We start from the raw sequence: 22,392 nt of genomic DNA, 5'->3' as shown, positions 1-22,392 counted from the left end.
TGTTTCAGGCAGTGAATCCGTACCATCTTATTGGTGTTTTAAACCTTCCAATCGGATCATCCGTACCATCTTATTGGTGGTATAAACCTTCCAGGCAGTAAATCCTTACCATGTTATTGATATTATAAACCTTCCAATCAGTTCATCGGGACATCCTTACCAGCTCATTGATGGTATAAACCTTCCAATTAGTTAATCCTACCATCTTATTGATGATATAAACCTTCCAGGCAGTGAATCGTTACCATGTTATTGATGTTACAAACCTTCCAATCAGTTCATCTTTACCAGCTCATTGATGGTATAAACCTTCCAATCGGATCATCCGTACCATCTTATTGATGGTATAAACCTTCCAGGCGGTGAATCCTTACCATGTTATTGATATTATAAACCTTCCAATTAGTTCATCTTTACCAGCTCATTGATGGTATAAACCTTCCAGTTTGTTAATCCTACCATCTTATTGATTATATAAACCTTCCAGGCGGTGAATCCTTACCATGTTATTGATGTTACAAACCTTCCAATCAGTTCAACCGTACCATCTTATTGATGTTTTAAACCTTACAGGTAGTGACTCTTCACCATCTTATTGATGGTATACCTTTCCAAGTTTCAGACAGTGAATCTTTACCATCGTATTGATGGCATAAACCTTCCAATCATTTCACTCTTACAAACTTATTGATGTTATAAACCTTCAAATCAGCTCCACCTTACCATCTTATAGATGTTATAAACCCTCTTATGGTACCATCTTATTGATGTTATAAACCCTTCAGGCAGTTCAACCTTACCATCAAATTGATGTTATGAACCTTCCAGGCAGTGCATCCTAAGCATCCTATTCTCGAATACCAATTTCTTAGTTAGATTACCATCTATTATATATACTGTGCAACCTTTCTATAGTTTAGTGATGCACGTATGTGACTTTAAGTCCATTATACACATCGTTGCAAATCTCTGTATAAAGATTTATCAAAAGGCTTAGGACAAGATTTAATGCTAGCATGTTTTAGTATGTTTTAACGCATGGAAACTTTCAATATGGAAGCATTATGCAAAACTGATCTTAATGAACGGCATACTTATCAATAACAAAATAATATAACTGTGTTATAAAAGTATGCACAATGTTGGTTTCCTTGTCGACAGAAAAACCAATAAAATGAAATTGTGTTAACTTGAATAATAAAATGCAAGGTCAAAACATGTTATCATAAAAAAAATATTTCGCAAGCATTGAATATGTTTTTTGAGAAGATGAAATATTATATTATTGTTTTATTGGAAAACGTATCAGCATATTCAAAAGACAAAAAAATCACATAACTATATCACAGAAGCAAACAAACAATATTGACAACATGGTTACGTACGTATACTTGCTTTTGGTGTCCATTTTCAAATGAATGAATGCACACAATAACGTTAGGCATTTAATAGCTAGAAAAAATTACACATGTATAACCACGAAATTATAACCAGTAAACCAAAGTGAATATAGAATGAACGAAGTTGGTGTTAATTGCAAAATTATGAAGTAACACAAAAATACATACAAATAATTTAATAACTAGAAAAGCACACACGTGCACATACGAAATTATAACCAGTAAACCAAAGTGTATAACGCTTGCCTTACAAACATTAAAAACAACGACTTGGGCATGTGGCGAGATTCTTGTAACAGATTTATATGCAGGAAAACGTTTACAAATGTGACGGAATGAAGATGTTTTACATGTTCCAATACGAATGCCGTGTCTCTTTGGAAACAGAAAAATGAATCTAGAATATCGTAGTTTACAAGTTATCTCTTTTCGGGAAATATTAAAAAAATAAAATCTATTTTTGATTTACCGGTACTTATAGCAAAACATTACATTTCGGTAAATAAGTGTTGAGTAATAAAGATATAATGCTGATATTTGATATCACCATTAACTCAAATAGGTACACAATTATTAATTGATAAAACATTTACACCTGAGACGTTTTCGGTTTTGACCACAGGGACATAGTTTTTTTAATAGTTTTCTGAGGATCAGATGTTTAAAGAAGAAAAAAAATAAATAACTATATTAGTCTTTATAAATTATATGACCCTTCGTGTATTTTCCTGTTTTGCACTTTAGGGCATGATTTGACTATTTTTTAGAATACCACAAAACGAGGCTACATTAGCAATACAAAAACCTCCAAACCTTAAGGTTTAAAAAAAAATATCACAAATGTCACAAAGATTGTCGTATAAGTCTACAGGGCTGTATAGACCCCAGCTCGTCCTTATTGTGTCCAGCAGGCAGAGGAATGTCGAACACAATCGGCGGGTTGTCCGGCTGGTATCGCAGAGTACACGTTGACGCATTGATAAACGTCGTGACGTCATCAGTTGTTACGCCATAACCTACAAATAGAGAACAAACGGTTGTTGGTTGTTTTTATGACGTGTTATCAGCAAAAAAAATCTGATTTTGGCAATTTAAAAAGCGACGCGCGTCCACATTTTCTTGACTTAAAATGCTTGTAGTATAGTGTAACCCAACATACATATACCGTACAGTACTGACTTATATTCCGCATGTAATAACAATTACACAACTACAAAATTTATTAGGTAAACTTAAATCTTTGAAATATTTGAAGAGCGTACACGATGAATTATTTTTTCTTATTTATACAGTAATTGCACTACATTTTGGGGTTGTTAATAATTCCTTTCATTACATGCACAACATGATTTGCAAGACATGTTTCATTATAAAATATCATCGTAGAACTTTTGCAAACACTTTGAACACTGACACTATTCGACTCCTAAACTCAACACACAATCGACCAACAATGTATTGTAAATATGGTATGATTTCGGAACCTAAATACGACAAAACATTAAAAAGCGGCCCAATGCATTGACCATACCTTCGTGTATATGTCCAAACACGTGGTACTTGGGTTTCACGCGCTGTTGAATCGTGGACAACAATTCCACACAACCGGCCCGCATTCCGTTAAAACAAGCGTCACCGTGACCTGGCAATGAAAGAAGAATTCGATTTATATACATGATGTAATTGCAGGTAAAATTAAAAAAAAAATTTAACAATACCATCACCATGCATTGATAATAGGGCGGACCCAATATCCAAAAGCCCGTTCAATTGTGTCAATCAACGGGTGTGCAAATAATATTTTGATTGTGACCTAATAGCCGTGTGTGTGTGTTTTTCAACTGAACTTAAAACTACATACGGGTCGGCACGTGTTTTCGGACGAAATATCCCTTTATTTTTAAACAGATTTTATAAATTAATAAATTGTGAAAATTTGCTTTAAGCATTCTGGGACCTATATACTGTGTGCATATGTTAACAAAGCGAATATCCATTGAGCGCATGTGCACATTAAGAGACCCTACCTTGGGTACACAAAAACACGGCCATTTTCATGATGACAGACGCATTTTCTGGAAGGTTGGAATGAACGAAAAAAAAAAGGTTTACATTATTTAATTCATTCGTACAATAAATCTGACCAATTATTATCAAACATTTTATATAAAAAATATTAGCAATTTAAGATATTAAATAGAAAAAGTAAGTAAGAACAATAATGAAACGTGACATTTCAAGACGTTGTGCTATCAATAAACAGCTATAAACTTTTGCAGTTGAATTCACTGACTGTGAAAATTTCTTTTTTTATTGGTTATGAGATGTTGTTTTGGGCATCAAACGCTTACCGAAGTACAAGCTATATATATATGTGACAATAGAGCGTGAGAAAATGAGCCTTATTCTGAGAAAACTGGGCTTAAAGGGATCTTTTCACGCTTTGGTAAATTGACAAAATTGAAAAAAGTTGTTTCAGATTCGCAAATTTTCGTTTTAGTTATGATATTTGTTAGGAAACAGTAATACTGAACATTTACCATGGTCTAATATAGCCATTATATGCATCTTTTGACGATTTTAAAACCTAAAAATTATAAAGCGTTGCAACGCGAAACGATTGAATAATTTGGAGAGTTCTGTTTTTGTCGTTAAATTTTGTGAAACTACGAAGATTGCTTATATAAGGTATAAAATACTTCAAGTATATGTATTCGGCGGAATAGCTCAGTAGGCTAAAGCGTTTTTACTTCAGGACTCTGGCAGGACTCCAGGGGTCACTGGTTCGAAACCTGGTCCGGGCAATGTTCTTTTCCTTTTTTTAATTTTATTCTTGATTTTTTACTGGAGCTTTTACGATCCAATGTTTACATTTATCGATATAAAGCATTTAATGAATATGTTAAAAAATGCCAAAATCTGTGAAAAGGCCCCTTTAATGCATGTGCATAAAGTGTCATCCCAGATTAGCCCGTGCAGTGTACACATGCTAATCAGGTTCGACACTTTCCGCCTAAACTGGATTTTCGGTAAGGAGGGACTTCCTTCAAACTAAAAATACCATAAAAGCGGAAAGTGTCGTCCCTGATTAGATTGTGCGGACTGCACAGGCTAATCTGGGACGACACTTGACGCACATGCATTAAGCCCAGTTTTCTCAGATCGCGGCTCAAATAAACTGAAAATACAAAAACATTAAATGTTGAGTAATTCTTGTTACCGTCGCCGTATTGTAATGATATTGGTTCTTGAACCGTCCGTCTGTGAAACTGTTTCACTTCGGGTCTTCGGGTAAATAATGTCATTAACAAACATACATATGTAAACATGACAAATCACGACCACGAGATCTATTTGAACGAACATGCATATTAGTTCTACTAAATTTTAGCAAAGACAGAGCGAATTTACCCTTAGTGTTATCTCAGTGCTTGATTTGTTGTCTCGAGTCACGGTTGATGTGGACGGGAATGAGGAAGTACGGGTGTGGCGACTCCATTTTATGTATCGTGTAACAAAAACTCTCCAGTGAATAGGTTCGTGCTCTTTAACCATGATTTAGAAGCTTTTTATTTTAAAAAATCCTTAACTATTGACAATTTAAAAATATATAAACGACCCAGTATTATTATTATTTATATTTTTTAAGTATTACTGTTGTTGTTGTTTGTAAATAGTTAAGCAGTATTTAAAATAGTTTGCCTAAAACAGTTATCATTTGAACAAGATCCGTTATGCTTCAATGTTGATTATAGTTTTGTGGTGGCTGTGAGAAAGGTTACCATTGATAACTGTTACCTTCTAACAGGGCTTTAAAGAATTGGCAACGATAATCCGTACCGATTATAATGTGACGGATTTCTTTGTTTAATGAAAACACGTTCAAGCTTTGTTTACATGATTTACAGTGGGTATGGGCAAACGTTTGTTAAACATATTTGGTCTTCCTTAATAAAACAGATAGCTTTAAGAGTAGCCAACACTGTGTCCTGACTTTGGCTATAATTGCGTATGCGCACTTTTTGTTGATTCCCCATCAACAGTATCATAAATTAAAGACTATCAACCTAAAAGTATATTTTGTAAGACACATTTCATTTATTTACTTTAAATGAAATTACAATTTATTTTATAATCCTTTAGTTATTTTAAAGCGAATGACATAATTCGAAAATAGTTTACGATATACGGAAATATTTCAAAGTGTCCAGAAAATACTTCTCAGTTCTGTCCGGAAAATACACGCTAACCAGTATACAATTAACAGTTTTTCTTGGTTTCGGGAGTTTCATGTTTGTTTTCGATTGATTTTTTTAAATCTGAATTGAATGCAAGATCAACGAAACTCAAAATATGGAAATGTCAAACAAAACAAAACACCAAACAAATCAAACAGCGATTTCTTAATAAAGAACTCTTAAATTATAACCATTTTAACCTCATCAATACAGAATCCAAACAAGTATATAGAATATATAAATAAAATAAGATGTGCCTGTTCAATATAAAACAACAAAGTGCTTTACAAAACAATTGACGTCTTCGAGCGGAACTATCCTATCTCGCTTCACTAAAGTTTCAACGTCTTCATGTGAAACTATTACATAAATATACAGAAACATAGTATTACATAAATATTGAATAGATAATCATTTGCACACTCACACCTCTTAGCAATGCATGCAATGATTGTTGCCCGTGAGTACAACTATTCTGTACCTATAGGGGGCCCGTGTGTGATCAGTATGTCCGTATCGTCGGGTATGAGGTTCCACTTCTGTAGACACGCCTCACCACGCGACAGGTTAAATCCCCAGTCACAGAACTCTGGCTGCCTACAAATATAGGATCTATATAAGCCAGGTTCAATAAAAACTGTTCATAGTTTTATCCCTTTAAGCGCTTTTATTGTATTTTTCGTTTAAAGGAAGACTCATATTGACAAAAATCCAGCTCAGGCAGAAAGTGTTGTCACTGATTAGCCTGTGCAGACTGCACATTTACCTTAAAACATGGCTCATGTGATATCAAAAAATAGTTGTTGAACCCTTTTCCCCATAAGAGGCAAAGTGAAAATGGCTTTTGCAACCAGCCTGCGAATAACTCACAGTCTGCTTAGGTTTTATGCTGTTTGCTGCTCATCAGTATCTAAGGGTTAGAAGTGAAGCTTTTAAAACTTAGTAGTAAGAAAGGTCTTAGATTAAATATAACTTTCTATGGGACTTTAAATGCGTCAAAATACGTATCCAAGTGGTAAAGGGTCTGGTGCTTGCTTATGTTTGCGAAGGATCTGTACTGTTATTTGTTGCTTTTAATGGTGATTGTTTCCATTTAATGACTGCTGAATAACGAGAATAAGTTCTGATGAATATTTAATAAAGTACGCCAGTGTCGGCTGACAACAATATTGCAAACATAATCTTGATACTAAAGTACTAGGATAAATATTGTTCAACTGGAATTTGAAAATGGCTGTGCAGGAATTGGCATTTGCAGTTGATGTAGGACTTTAACAGATTTCCATTATATCATTGCACATGTAGGATTCAACATAAGTTATAAGCAAGCACACGCAAGAAGTTTTTTTTCTACTCAGAATCAGTCATACTGTACCAAAATTTAAAGATTGAGTACAAATGAAAGGCATCACAAATCCTTACCAAGGTGCCCCATATTTACTGTAAAGCATGGCAAATCCTTACCAAGGTGCCCCATTTATACTGAGAAGCTTCCCAAATCCTTACCAAGGTGCCCCATATATCTTGAGGCCGCACACATTGACGGACGCATCCTCGAGGTAAACACAGTTGGTGAGAAGCTCCTTGCATGTTTTCACACCAAACTCGGCCAGTTTCCTTTCAAACACTGGAAATCAGAAAGTGAATACAATATATGCATGCTATTAGGCTGTAAAAGATGAAATCATAAATTAAACAAGGGACAAAATTGTCACAAAACCAGGTTTTCATTGTGAAAAAAAAATCTGATGAAGGGAGACAACTCAAACTGAACTTTTGAAATGAACAAACAAAATTAACCCCCTTTGTAAGTTTGTTTTAAAATAAATCTATTTTTAGTCGTGGCGACCTTGACATTGGAGGTATTGACGTGATTCTTTCGTGCAACACACCGTCCCATGATGGTGAACAAATGTGCCAAATGATTTTAAAATCTCATAATGAATGACATAGTTATAGCCCAGACAAGCTCATTTATGGCTATTTTTTACCTTTGAACTCAAAGTGTGACCTTGACCTTGGAGATATTGACGTAATTTTTTCGCGCGACACACCGTCTAATGATGGTTAACAAATGTGCCAAATGATTTTACAATCTCACAATGAACGACAAAGTTATGGCCCTGACAAGCTTGTTCCGCCAGCCCGCCAGCCAGCCCGCCAGCCAGCCAGCCAGCCAGCCCGCCCGCATTTGCCAATCTAATAACTAGTTTTTTCCTTCGGAATGGTTAAAAACCTGGTTAAAAATGAATTGATTCCAAAAGTGAAAGCTCTTATTTATGAAGGTGTATTATCTTGATGCTTACCTTCCTCGTTGATTCTGAAGTTTCGGCTCAGGTAATCCCGTCTGTTCTTGACCATGTCTTCGTCGAAAGTGAGATCGTGGTTCCCAGCAATCACGACTTTTACAGGATGAGGCAGGGAACCTGTGGACAAGTCACATGGGGGTTGCTCTTGTCAACATTTTTTTTTAATCAAATACTTCTAATTCATTAAACGCATGACCAGACATTGAATTCCGCTGATAAATAATATAAGTTTTCACGAAAGTGATCAGATTTGCATCAGATTTGCATCAGAAGTGATACACATGCATTTTATACCATAAAATATACATTATTTTAAGTAATTACCCCTAAATGACAATTGCACATTGTAAACCTTTCTAGTCTTAACAACACAAACCTATAACAGAAATCTATGTAAAACAAGAATGCCATCGTCACAAAGATAAGCCCACCAATTAAGTCTTTTAATGTAAAAATTTAAATTAGTCTCAATTGATTTCTCATATTATAATTTAACCGTAAATGATGACCCTGTCCTCTGAAATTAAAAAACAACAATAAAAAACTGAAATATGAATGTGGTTTTGCATAACACATTCCGTGGCATTATCATTGCTCCAGAAAAGTTATTTGAAAATCTATCTGCCATATATGATAAACTTTATATTTATTTACTATTTTGTCTTATTTAGACCTTAACTTTGATTCTCTGAAAGAACATTGTAATTTAATATACATCATAATATTGTTTAAAAAAACATATACATGTATGGGATATTGATCCATACCTAAGAAGTCATTGAACTGTTTCACTTCAGCTGCGCCGCCAACATTTGTAAAGTCCCCTGCATGCAGCAGTATGTCTCCCACAGGGACTCTCTGGGGGTGTTTTGCATGGGTGTCTGATATACACACCACGCGCAGCTTGTCTGCGCATATTGGGGTGTCGTGGTGGAGTGATGTAACCTGCAATCCATACAAGGCGCATTCATACATTCATATAATTATAGTTCATAGCTAATATGTGGCTGGATGGTAACGAAATTGATTCACAATTAAATTAAATTGAAATTATTGGTAAAAGGTCTCAGCAACACTGGGGATCAGACCATGATCTGTCAATAGCACGGTTAGCGCCTGAACCGAATCAACTGTTTTTTATTAGCTTTGACTAGAGACAACTGCTGAGCTAAATTGTTAACTTAATATCCAATTAAAACTGATGCTTAATAGGGATTGGGTTTAAAAAATAACAGATTAATTTTGATTGCAGTTCTTTTTCAAATGATGGTAGGAGGCAGAAGTTGGCACGAAACAAATAATTATGGTAATAGTTGTAGTAATAATAGTAGTAGTAGAAGTAGTAATAGAAGTAGAAGTAGAAGCAGCAGCAGGAGTAGCAGCAGTAATATTAGCAGAAGTAGAAGTAGTAGTAATAGTAGTAGTAGTAGTAGTAGCAGTAGTAGAAGAAGTAGTAGTAGAAGCAGTAGCAGTGGCAGTAGTAGTAGTAGTAGGAGTAGTAGTAGATGTAGTAAATAATGGTGGTAATCATTAACATGACTAATAATTGTGTACTGAAGTAAAAAAGGTCTCTTACAACAGCCTGACAAGTAACTAAAACCATAACAAGTGTCATCCTCTGAAAAATATTTTACCTCTTTAACAACTTACCCTTTCAACTTTTTGTTTTACTGATAACTGCTGCCAGGCTTTCGTAGGATTTCCCGTCAGTGTATGTATCTGAACACCTGCTGCTTTGGAAGAAGACATGTTTTCAAATAATTTAAGAAAACTTCTCCAAATAACAGTGACCATTTCCAATATCTGGAAATGTTCTATTCATAGCGATTACAAATCCTTTAATTTTGATTGATCAACGTGCCGAATTTAATGCGATTGTGTCATGTTTACTTCCGTGTTGTGTTTCCTGAGTAATGTTATATTTAATACAAAGGGAGGTAACCTCCAGCTGTTATTTACATGTATGCGTGAAATTTACGGTTTTAGGTTACAATACACTAAATACTTTTGGTGTTCAATGCTATACCCTCTAAAAACAAAATCTTCATTTATTTGAAGACACAATTCTCTGTACGGGCACTTGCCATGACTTTATTTTTGAATATTTCTGTGTTCATGTGGTAGGGAAAACATTGTTGTATACTACAAATTCCCTGTTTTGCTTTTAGGTTGGAGACTACATAAGACTTTGACAGTTGGCGGGAAACCATCATCAACTGGAGAGATGCCGGTAAAAAGATGGCCATAAAACAGTGACCGCTGATTCGCATTGAGTTCTTTCTTACATATTGGATGACCTATGTTTTTTATTGTTTAAATCATTGCGGCTTGGAATGCTCTTTAAGAAAAGGTATGGTTATGGGGGTGTCTACGCGCAAAAGTTTGACTTTATTTTTTGTTAAAGTTATTGCTTTTACATTGAATTTGTGCAGGAAATCTTTTGGTATGTTGTGACCTAAACTAACTTATGATAAAAATGAAATATCATCTGCAAGTGCAAAATATGACTGGGAAAGCAGATTTTTGGTCATTTCTTAGCAAAAGGGAAGAAAATAAGTGCATTAAATGCATGAATTCAGATTATTTGACCTGGAATAGTTGTTTTTCAAGTTGACCCCCCACCCTTATATAGTGGAATAAGGGCTAAATTGCTTTCCGACTTAAATTCAACCGCATATTGGTTGACCGTGTCGCGCTAATGTGTTACATGAAGTTAGAATTCAACGCCAGGGACTCCATGATCGAGTAACGCAACTAAAACTTTTGCGAAAAGCATGAACATTCAAACAGAGCCCCATTTCACCGACATGGAATGGCAGGCATTTTTACAGTATGGACAGTGCAGCAGATGCTTAACTGAGCCAGCCTTCATATTTAGTACAATCATGAATTGAGCAAGATTTTATCACTTCATATTATTCATAAAAGTACACTTAAAATACATAAATGCATGTTTTTGTTTCATTTTTTATCTTTTTCTATTGGGTATTTTGACTTTTTCAGGAAGAGGAATGTCTGCGACTAAGTCAAGGGCCACTGGATAAGGGTTGTTGATGGCAAAACAGGTAATAATATCATTTTGTTATCATGTACACAAGCAAATAAGCATATGTATGATGCTTTAGGTGTGAAAGACTGTCATAATCAGGATTGTGGTCACTCACACCCTTGCCGTCATGTAATTCTCCTCGCAGTTTGTATTGATAGTTCCGCGTCCTGACATGTAAAGCTCGTGCTTTGTTGGCAGCTGAAGTTGGCACTTAACAGGGTTATCCTTGTTCCTGAGCATGTATGCAGTACAGCTGAGTTGATTTGCTACTTGTTACCCTACAATTAGCTTGTTTTTGGTATTGTTTTCTCACAATATGCTTATATTCATGGTTCCGGCTTAAAATGGTGTCGCGCCTTACTTAAACATAGGATTGTTATAGCAAGTGTCCCCTTCATCATTTACCTTAGAGGGATTTTTTTGACAAAATTTGGCACTTTCAGCAACTTGTTTTGTTTTTTATTTGGTACATGCTTCTCTCATTCAGTGATTTAATGACAGTATTGTCCTTATTCTTTTTTCTTTGCATAGAAAGGTGACATGAATCATTGATATTTGTTGTGTTGAGAATTCTGCAGGAAGCTGTGTCCCCAAAAGAAGTACTAGAAACCCCTTTCAGGACACTGCCTTGATCTGAACTGCCTTTCTACCCCTATTACTACATGGAACATCATTGCTAAGCTTATAAAGCTTGCCTACATATGTGTTTTTTGTTCAATTTAACTTTTCCTTCCAGCTTAAATCCCCCCCCCCCCCCCCCCCCAACAAATGAGCATTGTATTCTTTCGCTTGGTTACAAACTCCCATTTGGACCAGATTGCCACCATAAAAATAGCCTAAAGTACATATTTTGTGTCCAAAATATGAAAATTTGTATTGTCTTGAACCTCTAAATGAGAGCTGGCAATGCATTTTGACCATCTGCTGCAGTTAAAAGGCACCCATGACATTATATGCTAGAATATTTCATTGGCGGCTGGTAAATAAATGGGCACCGATCGACAAGGCGCTTTCAAGATTTTACACTTTTATTGGTGTGAAATAACAAGTTATTGGAAGCTTATTGATTTCTACACTTCAAAGTATCTTTGATCTCTCATTTTGACTAATTAGTTTATTGTCTTGGATGAAATTGGATTGTTTTTGCTTTGAAATTGGCATTTTTGGGATGATTAAAAAAAAACACACAAAAAAGACATTATCAAAATTGCTTAGAGTGAAAATATCTAACAAATTCATTCTTTCCCCACCACACATTAGCCCCACTTGCATGTCTTTTTGGTTTGTTTTGGTATTTTATTGCAGATATTGAACACAACAGCTTTAAATCTTAAAGGGGCAGTTAAGCTTTAACAGGCCTAATATCGCCTTCTTCGGACTGAAAACACCCGCGTGTGAAAATATGATACAGAATGGCCAAATGGACAGCTAATCCAGCCAAACTTAATATATTGGTGCAATATGGATGGGATGATAATAATATGAAAGAAAAACACATTTCAGTAAAAATAAATTTCTCTTATAGGTTACAATACACTAAATACTTTTGGTGTTCAATGCTATACCCTCTAAAAACAAAATCTTCATTTATTTGAAGACACAATTCTCTGTACGGGCACTTGCCATGACTTTATTTTTGAATATTTCTGTGTTCATGTGGTAGGGAAAACATTGTTGTATACTACAAATTCCCTGTTTTGCTTTTAGGTTGGAGACTACATAAGACTTTGACAGTTGGCGGGAAACCATCATCAACTGGAGAGATGCCGGTAAAAAGATGGCCATAAAACAGTGACCGCTGATTCGCATTGAGTTCTTTCTTACATATTGGATGACCTATGTTTTTTATTGTTTAAATCATTGCGGCTTGGAATGCTCTTTAAGAAAAGGTATGGTTATGGGGGTGTCTACGCGCAAAAGTTTGACTTTATTTTTTGTTAAAGTTATTGCTTTTACATTGAATTTGTGCAGGAAATCTTTTGGTATGTTGTGACCTAAACTAACTTATGATAAAAATGAAATATCATCTGCAAGTGCAAAATATGACTGGGAAAGCAGATTTTTGGTCATTTCTTAGCAAAAGGGAAGAAAATAAGTGCATTAAATGCATGAATTCAGATTATTTGACCTGGAATAGTTGTTTTTCAAGTTGACCCCCCACCCTTATATAGTGGAATAAGGGCTAAATTGCTTTCCGACTTAAATTCAACCGCATATTGGTTGACCGTGTCGCGCTAATGTGTTACATGAAGTTAGAATTCAACGCCAGGGACTCCATGATCGAGTAACGCAACTAAAACTTTTGCGAAAAGCATGAACATTCAAACAGAGCCCCATTTCACCGACATGGAATGGCAGGCATTTTTACAGTATGGACAGTGCAGCAGATGCTTAACTGAGCCAGCCTTCATATTTAGTACAATCATGAATTGAGCAAGATTTTATCACTTCATATTATTCATAAAAGTACACTTAAAATACATAAATGCATGTTTTTGTTTCATTTTTTTATCTTTTTCTATTGGGTATTTTGACTTTTTCAGGAAGAGGAATGTCTGCGACTAAGTCAAGGGCCACTGGATAAGGGTTGTTGATGGCAAAACAGGTAATAATATCATTTTGTTATCATGTACACAAGCAAATAAGCATATGTATGATGCTTTAGGTGTGAAAGACTGTCATAATCAGGATTGTGGTCACTCACACCCTTGCCGTCATGTAATTCTCCTCGCAGTTTGTATTGATAGTTCCGCGTCCTGACATGTAAAGCTCGTGCTTTGTTGGCAGCTGAAGTTGGCACTTAACAGGGTTATCCTTGTTCCTGAGCATGTATGCAGTACAGCTGAGTTGATTTGCTACTTGTTACCCTACAATTAGCTTGTTTTTGGTATTGTTTTCTCACAATATGCTTATATTCATGGTTCCGGCTTAAAATGGTGTCGCGCCTTACTTAAACATAGGATTGTTATAGCAAGTGTCCCCTTCATCATTTACCTTAGAGGGATTTTTTTGACAAAATTTGGCACTTTCAGCAACTTGTTTTGTTTTTTATTTGGTACATGCTTCTCTCATTCAGTGATTTAATGACAGTATTGTCCTTATTCTTTTTTCTTTGCATAGAAAGGTGACATGAATCATTGATATTTGTTGTGTTGAGAATTCTGCAGGAAGCTGTGTCCCCAAAAGAAGTACTAGAAACCCCTTTCAGGACACTGCCTTGATCTGAACTGCCTTTCTACCCCTATTACTACATGGAACATCATTGCTAAGCTTATAAAGCTTGCCTACATATGTGTTTTTTGTTCAATTTAACTTTTCCTTCCAGCTTAAATCCCCCCCCCCCCCCCCCCAACAAATGAGCATTGTATTCTTTCGCTTGGTTACAAACTCCCATTTGGACCAGATTGCCACCATAAAAATAGCCTAAAGTACATATTTTGTGTCCAAAATATGAAAATTTGTATTGTCTTGAACCTCTAAATGAGAGCTGGCAATGCATTTTGACCATCTGCTGCAGTTAAAAGGCACCCATGACATTATATGCTAGAATATTTCATTGGCGGCTGGTAAATAAATGGGCACCGATCGACAAGGCGCTTTCAAGATTTTACACTTTTATTGGTGTGAAATAACAAGTTATTGGAAGCTTATTGATTTCTACACTTCAAAGTATCTTTGATCTCTCATTTTGACTAATTAGTTTATTGTCTTGGATGAAATTGGATTGTTTTTGCTTTGAAATTGGCATTTTTGGGATGATTAAAAAAAAACACACAAAAAAGACATTATCAAAATTGCTTAGAGTGAAAATATCTAACAAATTCATTCTTTCCCCACCACACATTAGCCCCACTTGCATGTCTTTTTGGTTTGTTTTGGTATTTTATTGCAGATATTGAACACAACAGCTTTAAATCTTAAAGGGGCAGTTAAGCTTTAACAGGCCTAATATCGCCTTCTTCGGACTGAAAACACCCGCGTGTGAAAATATGATACAGAATGGCCAAATGGACAGCTAATCCAGCCAAACTTAATATATTGGTGCAATATGGATGGGATGATAATAATATGAAAGAAAAACACATTTCAGTAAAAATAAATTTCTCTTATAGGTTACAATACACTAAATACTTTTGGTGTTCAATGCTATACCCTCTAAAAACAAAATCTTCATTTATTTGAAGACACAATTCTCTGTACGGGCACTTGCCATGACTTTATTTTTGAATATTTCTGTGTTCATGTGGTAGGGAAAACATTGTTGTATACTACAAATTCCCTGTTTTGCTTTTAGGTTGGAGACTACATAAGACTTTGACAGTTGGCGGGAAACCATCATCAACTGGAGAGATGCCGGTAAAAAGATGGCCATAAAACAGTGACCGCTGATTCGCATTGAGTTCTTTCTTACATATTGGATGACCTATGTTTTTTATTGTTTAAATCATTGCGGCTTGGAATGCTCTTTAAGAAAAGGTATGGTTATGGGGGTGTCTACGCGCAAAAGTTTGACTTTATTTTTTGTTAAAGTTATTGCTTTTACATTGAATTTGTGCAGGAAATCTTTTGGTATGTTGTGACCTAAACTAACTTATGATAAAAATGAAATATCATCTGCAAGTGCAAAATATGACTGGGAAAGCAGATTTTTGGTCATTTCTTAGCAAAAGGGAAGAAAATAAGTGCATTAAATGCATGAATTCAGATTATTTGACCTGGAATAGTTGTTTTTCAAGTTGACCCCCCACCCTTATATAGTGGAATAAGGGCTAAATTGCTTTCCGACTTAAATTCAAACCGCATATTGGTTGACCGTGTCGCGCTAATGTGTTACATGAAGTTAGAATTCAACGCCAGGGACTCCATGATCGAGTAACGCAACTAAAACTTTTGCGAAAAGCATGAACATTCAAACAGAGCCCCATTTCACCGACATGGAATGGCAGGCATTTTTACAGTATGGACAGTGCAGCAGATGCTTAACTGAGCCAGCCTTCATATTTAGTACAATCATGAATTGAGCAAGATTTTATCACTTCATATTATTCATAAAAGTACACTTAAAATACATAAATGCATGTTTTTGTTTCATTTTTTTATCTTTTTCTATTGGGTATTTTGACTTTTTCAGGAAGAGGAATGTCTGCGACTAAGTCAAGGGCCACTGGATAAGGGTTGTTGATGGCAAAACAGGTAATAATATCATTTTGTTATCATGTACACAAGCAAATAAGCATATGTATGATGCTTTAGGTGTGAAAGACTGTCATAATCAGGATTGTGGTCACTCACACCCTTGCCGTCATGTAATTCTCCTCGCAGTTTGTATTGATAGTTCCGCGTCCTGACATGTAAAGCTCGTGCTTTGTTGGCAGCTGAAGTTGGCACTTAACAGGGTTATCCTTGTTCCTGAGCATGTATGCAGTACAGCTGAGTTGATTTGCTACTTGTTACCCTACAATTAGCTTGTTTTTGGTATTGTTTTCTCACAATATGCTTATATTCATGGTTCCGGCTTAAAATGGTGTCGCGCCTTACTTAAACATAGGATTGTTATAGCAAGTGTCCCCTTCATCATTTACCTTAGAGGGATTTTTTTGACAAAATTTGGCACTTTCAGCAACTTGTTTTGTTTTTTATTTGGTACATGCTTCTCTCATTCAGTGATTTAATGACAGTATTGTCCTTATTCTTTTTTCTTTGCATAGAAAGGTGACATGAATCATTGATATTTGTTGTGTTGAGAATTCTGCAGGAAGCTGTGTCCCCAAAAGAAGTACTAGAAACCCCTTTCAGGACACTGCCTTGATCTGAACTGCCTTTCTACCCCTATTACTACATGGAACATCATTGCTAAGCTTATAAAGCTTGCCTACATATGTGTTTTTTGTTCAATTTAACTTTTCCTTCCAGCTTAAATCCCCCCCCCCCCCCCCCCCAACAAATGAGCATTGTATTCTTTCGCTTGGTTACAAACTCCCATTTGGACCAGATTGCCACCATAAAAATAGCCTAAAGTACATATTTTGTGTCCAAAATATGAAAATTTGTATTGTCTTGAACCTCTAAATGAGAGCTGGCAATGCATTTTGACCATCTGCTGCAGTTAAAAGGCACCCATGACATTATATGCTAGAATATTTCATTGGCGGCTGGTAAATAAATGGGCACCGATCGACAAGGCGCTTTCAAGATTTTACACTTTTATTGGTGTGAAATAACAAGTTATTGGAAGCTTATTGATTTCTACACTTCAAAGTATCTTTGATCTCTCATTTTGACTAATTAGTTATTGTCTTGGATGAAATTGGATTGTTTTTGCTTTGAAATTGGCATTTTTGGGATGATTAAAAAAAAACACACAAAAAAGACATTATCAAAATTGCTTAGAGTGAAAATATCTAACAAATTCATTCTTTCCCCACCACACATTAGCCCCACTTGCATGTCTTTTTGGTTTGTTTTGGTATTTTATTGCAGATATTGAACACAACAGCTTTAAATCTTAAAGGGGCAGTTAAGCTTTAACAGGCCTAATATCGCCTTCTTCGGACTGAAAACACCCGCGTGTGAAAATATGATACAGAATGGCCAAATGGACAGCTAATCCAGCCAAACTTAATATATTGGTGCAATATGGATGGGATGATAATAATATGAAAGAAAAACACATTTCAGTAAAAATAAATTTCTCTTATAGGTTACAATACACTAAATACTTTTGGTGTTCAATGCTATACCCTCTAAAAACAAAATCTTCATTATTTGAAGACACAATTCTCTGTACGGGCACTTGCCATGACTTTATTTTGAATATTTCTGTGTTCATGTGGTAGGGAAAACATTGTTGTATACTACAAATTCCCTGTTTTGCTTTAGGTTGGAGACTACATAAGACTTTGACAGTTGGCGGGAAACCATCATCAACTGGAGAGATGCCGGTAAAAAGATGGCCATAAAACAGTGACCGCTGATTCGCATTGAGTTCTTTCTTACATATTGGATGACCTATGTTTTTTATTGTTTAAATCATTGCGGCTTGGAATGCTCTTTAAGAAAAGGTATGGTTATGGGGGTGTCTACGCGCAAAAGTTTGACTTTATTTTTTGTTAAAGTTATTGCTTTTACATTGAATTTGTGCAGGAAATCTTTTGGTATGTTTGTGACCTAAACTAACTTATGATAAAAATGAAATATCATCTGCAAGTGCAAAATATGACTGGGAAAGCAGATTTTTGGTCATTTCTTAGCAAAAGGGAAGAAAATAAGTGCATTAATGCATGAATTCAGATTATTTGACCTGGAATAGTTGTTTTTCAAGTTGACCCCCCACCCTTATATAGTGGAATAAGGGCTAAATTGCTTTCCGACTTAAATTCAACCGCATATTGGTTGACCGTGTCGCGCTAATGTGTTACATGAAGTTAGAATTCAACGCCAGGGACTCCATGATCGAGTAACGCAACTAAAACTTTTGCGAAAAGCATGAAACATTCAAACAGAGCCCCATTTCACCGACATGGAATGGCAGGCATTTTTACAGTATGGACAGTGCAGCAGATGCTTAACTGAGCCAGCCTTCATATTTAGTACAATCATGAAATTGAGCAAGATTTTATCACTTCATATTATTCATAAAAGTACACTTAAAATACATAAATGCATGTTTTTGTTTCATTTTTTTATCTTTTTCTATTGGGTATTTTGACTTTTTCAGGAAGAGGAATGTCTGCGACTAAGTCAAGGGCCACTGGATAAGGGTTGTTGATGGCAAAACAGGTAATAATATCATTTTGTTATCATGTACACAAGCAAATAAGCATATGTATGATGCTTTAGGTGTGAAAGACTGTCATAATCAGGATTGTGGTCACTCACACCCTTGCCGTCATGTAATTCTCCTCGCAGTTTGTATTGATAGTTCCGCGTCCTGACATGTAAAGCTCGTGCTTTGTTGGCAGCTGAAGTTGGCACTTAACAGGGTTATCCTTGTTCCTGAGCATGTATGCAGTACAGCTGAGTTGATTTGCTACTTGTTACCCTACAATTAGCTTGTTTTTGGTATTGTTTTCTCACAATATGCTTATATTCATGGTTCCGGCTTAAAATGGTGTCGCGCCTTACTTAAACATAGGATTGTTATAGCAAGTGTCCCCTTCATCATTTACCTTAGAGGGATTTTTTTGACAAAATTTGGCACTTTCAGCAACTTGTTTTGTTTTTTATTTGGTACATGCTTCTCTCATTCAGTGATTTAATGACAGTATTGTCCTTATTCTTTTTTCTTTGCATAGAAAGGTGACATGAATCATTGATATTTGTTGTGTTGAGAATTCTGCAGGAAGCTGTGTCCCAAAAGAAGTACTAGAAACCCCTTTCAGGACACTGCCTTGATCTGAACTGCCTTCTACCCCCTATTACTACATGGAACATCATTGCTAAGCTTATAAAGCTTGCCTACATATGTGTTTTTTGTTCAATTTAACTTTTCCTTCCAGCTTAAATCCCCCCCCCCACCCCCCCCAACAAATGAGCATTGTATTCTTTCGCTCTGGTTACAAACTCCCATTTGGACCAGATTGCCACCATAAAAATAGCCTAAAGTACATATTTTGTGTCCAAAATATGAAAATTTGTATTGTCTTGAACCTCTAAATGAGAGCTGGCAATGCATTTGACCATCTGCTGCAGTTAAAAGGCACCCATGACATTATATGCTAGAATATTTCATTGGCGGCTGGTAAATAAATGGGCACCGATCGACAAGGCGCTTTCAAGATTTTACACTTTTATTGGTGTGAAATAACAAGTTATTGGAAATGCTTATGATTTCTACACTTCAAAGTATCTTTGATCTCTCATTTTGACTAATTAGTTTATTGTCTTGGATGAAATTGGATTGTTTTTGCTTTGAAAATTGGCATTTTGGGGATGATTAAAAAAAAACACACAAAAAAGACATTATCAAAATTGCTTAGAGTGAAAATATCTAACAAATTCATTCTTTCCCCACCACACATTAGCCCCACTTGCATGTCTTTTTGGTTTGTTTGGTATTTTATTGCAGATATTGAACACAACAGCTTTAAATCTTAAAGGGGCAGTTAAGCTTTAACAGGCCTAATATCGCCTTCTTCGGACTGAAAACACACCCGCGTGTGAAAATATGATACAGAATGGCCAAATGGACAGCTAATCCAGCCAAACTTAATATATTGGTGCAATATGGATGGGATGATAATAATATGAAAGAAAAACACATTTCAGTAAAAATAAATTTCTCTTATAGGTTACAATACCTAAATACTTTTGGTGTTCAATGCTATACCCTCTAAAAACAAAATCTTCATTATTTGAAGACACAATTCCTCTGTATCGGGGCACTTGCCATGACTTTAGTTTGAATATTTCTGTGTTCATGTGGTAGGAGGAAAACAGTGTTGTATACTACAAATTCCCTGTTTTGCTTTTAGGTTGGAGACTACATAAGACTTTGACAGTTGGCGGAAACCATCATCAACTGGAGAGATGCGCGGTAAAAAGATGGCCATAAAACAGTGACCGCTGATTCGCATTGAGTTCTTTCTTACATATTGGATGACCTATGTTTTTTATTGTTTAAATCATTGCGGCTTGGAATGCTCTTTAAGAAAAGGTATGGTTATGGGGGTGTCTACGCGCAAAGTTTGACTTATTTTTTGTTAAAGTTATTGCTTTTACATTGAATTTGTGCAGGAATCTTTTGGTATGTTGTGACCTAAACTAACTTATGATAAAAAGAAATATCATCTGCAAGTGCAAAATATGACTGGGAAGCAGATTTTTGGTCATTTCTTAGCAAAAGGGAGAAAATAAGTGCATTAAATGCATGAATTCAGATTATTTGACCTGGAATAGTTGTTTTTTCAAGTTGACCCCCCACCCTATATAGTGGAATAGGGCTAAATTTGCTTTCCGACTTAAATTCAACCGCATATGGTTGACCGTGTGTCGCGCTAATGTGTTACATGAAGTTAGAATTCAACGCCAGGGACTCCATGATCGAGTAACGCAACTAAAACTTTTGCGACAAGCATGAACATTCAACAGAGCCCCATTTCACCGACATGGAATGGCAGGCATTTTACAGTATGGACAGTGCAGCAGATGCTTAACTGAGCCAGCCTTCATATTTAGTACAATCATGAATTGAGCAGATTTATCACTTCATATTATTCATAAAAGTACACTTAAAATACATAAATGCATGTTTTTGTTTCATTTTTTTATCTTTCTATTGGGTATGTTGACTTTTCGGAAGAGGAATGTCCTGCGACTAAGTCAGGGCCACTGGATAGGGTTGTTGATGGCAAACAGTAATAATATCATTTTGTTATCATGTACACAAGCAAATAAGCATATGTATGATGCTTTAGGTGTGAAAGACTGTCATAATCAAGGATTGTGGTCACTCACACCCTTGCCGTCATGTAATTCTCCTCGCAGTTTGTATGATAGTTCCGCGTCCTGACATGTAAAGCTCGTGCTTTGTTGGCAGCTGAAGTTGGCACTTAACAGTTATCCTTGTTCCTGAGCATGTATGCAGTACAGCTGAGTTGATTTGCTACTTGTTACCACCCTACAATTAGCTTGTTTTTGGTATTGTTTTCTCACAATATGGCTATATTCATGGTTCCGGCTTAAAATGTGTCGCGCCTTACTTAAACATAGGATTGTTATAGCAAGCAGTGTCCCTTCATCATTTACCTTATGGGATTTTTTGACAAAATTTGGCACTTTCAGCAACTTGTTTTGTTTTTTATTTGGTACATGCTTCTCTCATTCAGTGATTTATGACAGTATTGTCCTTATTCTTTTTTCTTTGCATAGAAAGGTGACATGAATCATTGATATTTGTTGTGTTGAGATTCTGCAGGAAGCTGTGTCCCCAAAAGAAGTACTAGAAACCCCTTTCAGGACACTGCCTTGATCTGACTGCCTTTCTACCCCTGTTACTACATGGAACATCATTGCTAGGCTTATAAGCTTGCCTACATATGTGTTTTTTGTTCAATTAACTTTTCCTTCCAGCTTAAACCCCCCCCCCCCCCCCCAACAATGAGCATTGTATTCTTTCGCTTGGTTACAACTCCCATTTGGACCAGATTGCCACCATAAAAATAGCCTAAAGTACATATTTTGTGTCCAAAATATGAAAATTTGTATTGTCTTGAACCTCTAAATGAGAGGCTGGCAATGCAGTTGACCATCTGCTTGCAGTTAAAAGGCACCCATGACATTATATTGCTAGAATATTTCATTGGCGGCTGGTAAATAAATGGGCACCGATCGACAAGGCGCTTTCAAGATTTTACACTTTATTGGTGTGAAATAACAAGTTATTGGAAGCTTATTGA

The 22,392-nt window shown here is 35.8% G+C and overlaps 1 protein-coding gene and 1 long non-coding RNA gene across 3 annotated transcripts; one reads left to right on the top strand and one right to left on the bottom strand.

The window, feature by feature from the left end:
* Window positions 1–1,432: 1,432 nt before the first annotated feature.
* Window positions 1,433–9,862, bottom strand: LOC127848075 (metallophosphoesterase MPPED2-like). The gene is made up of 7 exons (XM_052380369.1): window positions 9,598–9,862; window positions 8,715–8,892; window positions 7,945–8,064; window positions 7,145–7,265; window positions 6,120–6,235; window positions 2,932–3,042; window positions 1,433–2,416 (listed from the first exon to the last, which is right to left on the bottom strand). Exons 1-7 carry the CDS (start codon window positions 9,739–9,741, stop codon window positions 2,244–2,246), a joined length of 963 nt encoding a protein of 320 aa, XP_052236329.1. The 5' UTR covers window positions 9,742–9,862; the 3' UTR covers window positions 1,433–2,243.
* A 232-nt stretch (window positions 9,863–10,094) lies between these two features.
* LOC127848666 (uncharacterized) lies at window positions 10,095–20,509 on the top strand. Of its 2 annotated transcripts, none has more exons than XR_008034633.1 (9): window positions 10,095–10,177; window positions 10,951–11,012; window positions 12,704–12,765; window positions 13,540–13,601; window positions 15,291–15,352; window positions 16,128–16,189; window positions 17,876–17,937; window positions 18,714–18,775; window positions 20,470–20,509. It is a non-coding gene; the product is annotated as an uncharacterized LOC127848666 (long non-coding RNA). The 2 variants fall into 2 exon arrangements; XR_008034634.1 differs by having other exon boundaries at window positions 17,876–18,057; window positions 20,470–20,506.
* The last annotated feature ends 1,883 nt before the right edge of the window (window positions 20,510–22,392 follow it).

Source organism: Dreissena polymorpha, chromosome 10 (genome assembly GCF_020536995.1).
Source record: "Dreissena polymorpha isolate Duluth1 chromosome 10, UMN_Dpol_1.0, whole genome shotgun sequence".
Classification (NCBI taxonomy): domain Eukaryota; kingdom Metazoa; phylum Mollusca; class Bivalvia; order Myida; family Dreissenidae; genus Dreissena; species Dreissena polymorpha.
This window is presented reverse-complemented; position numbering and strand designations above follow the sequence as displayed.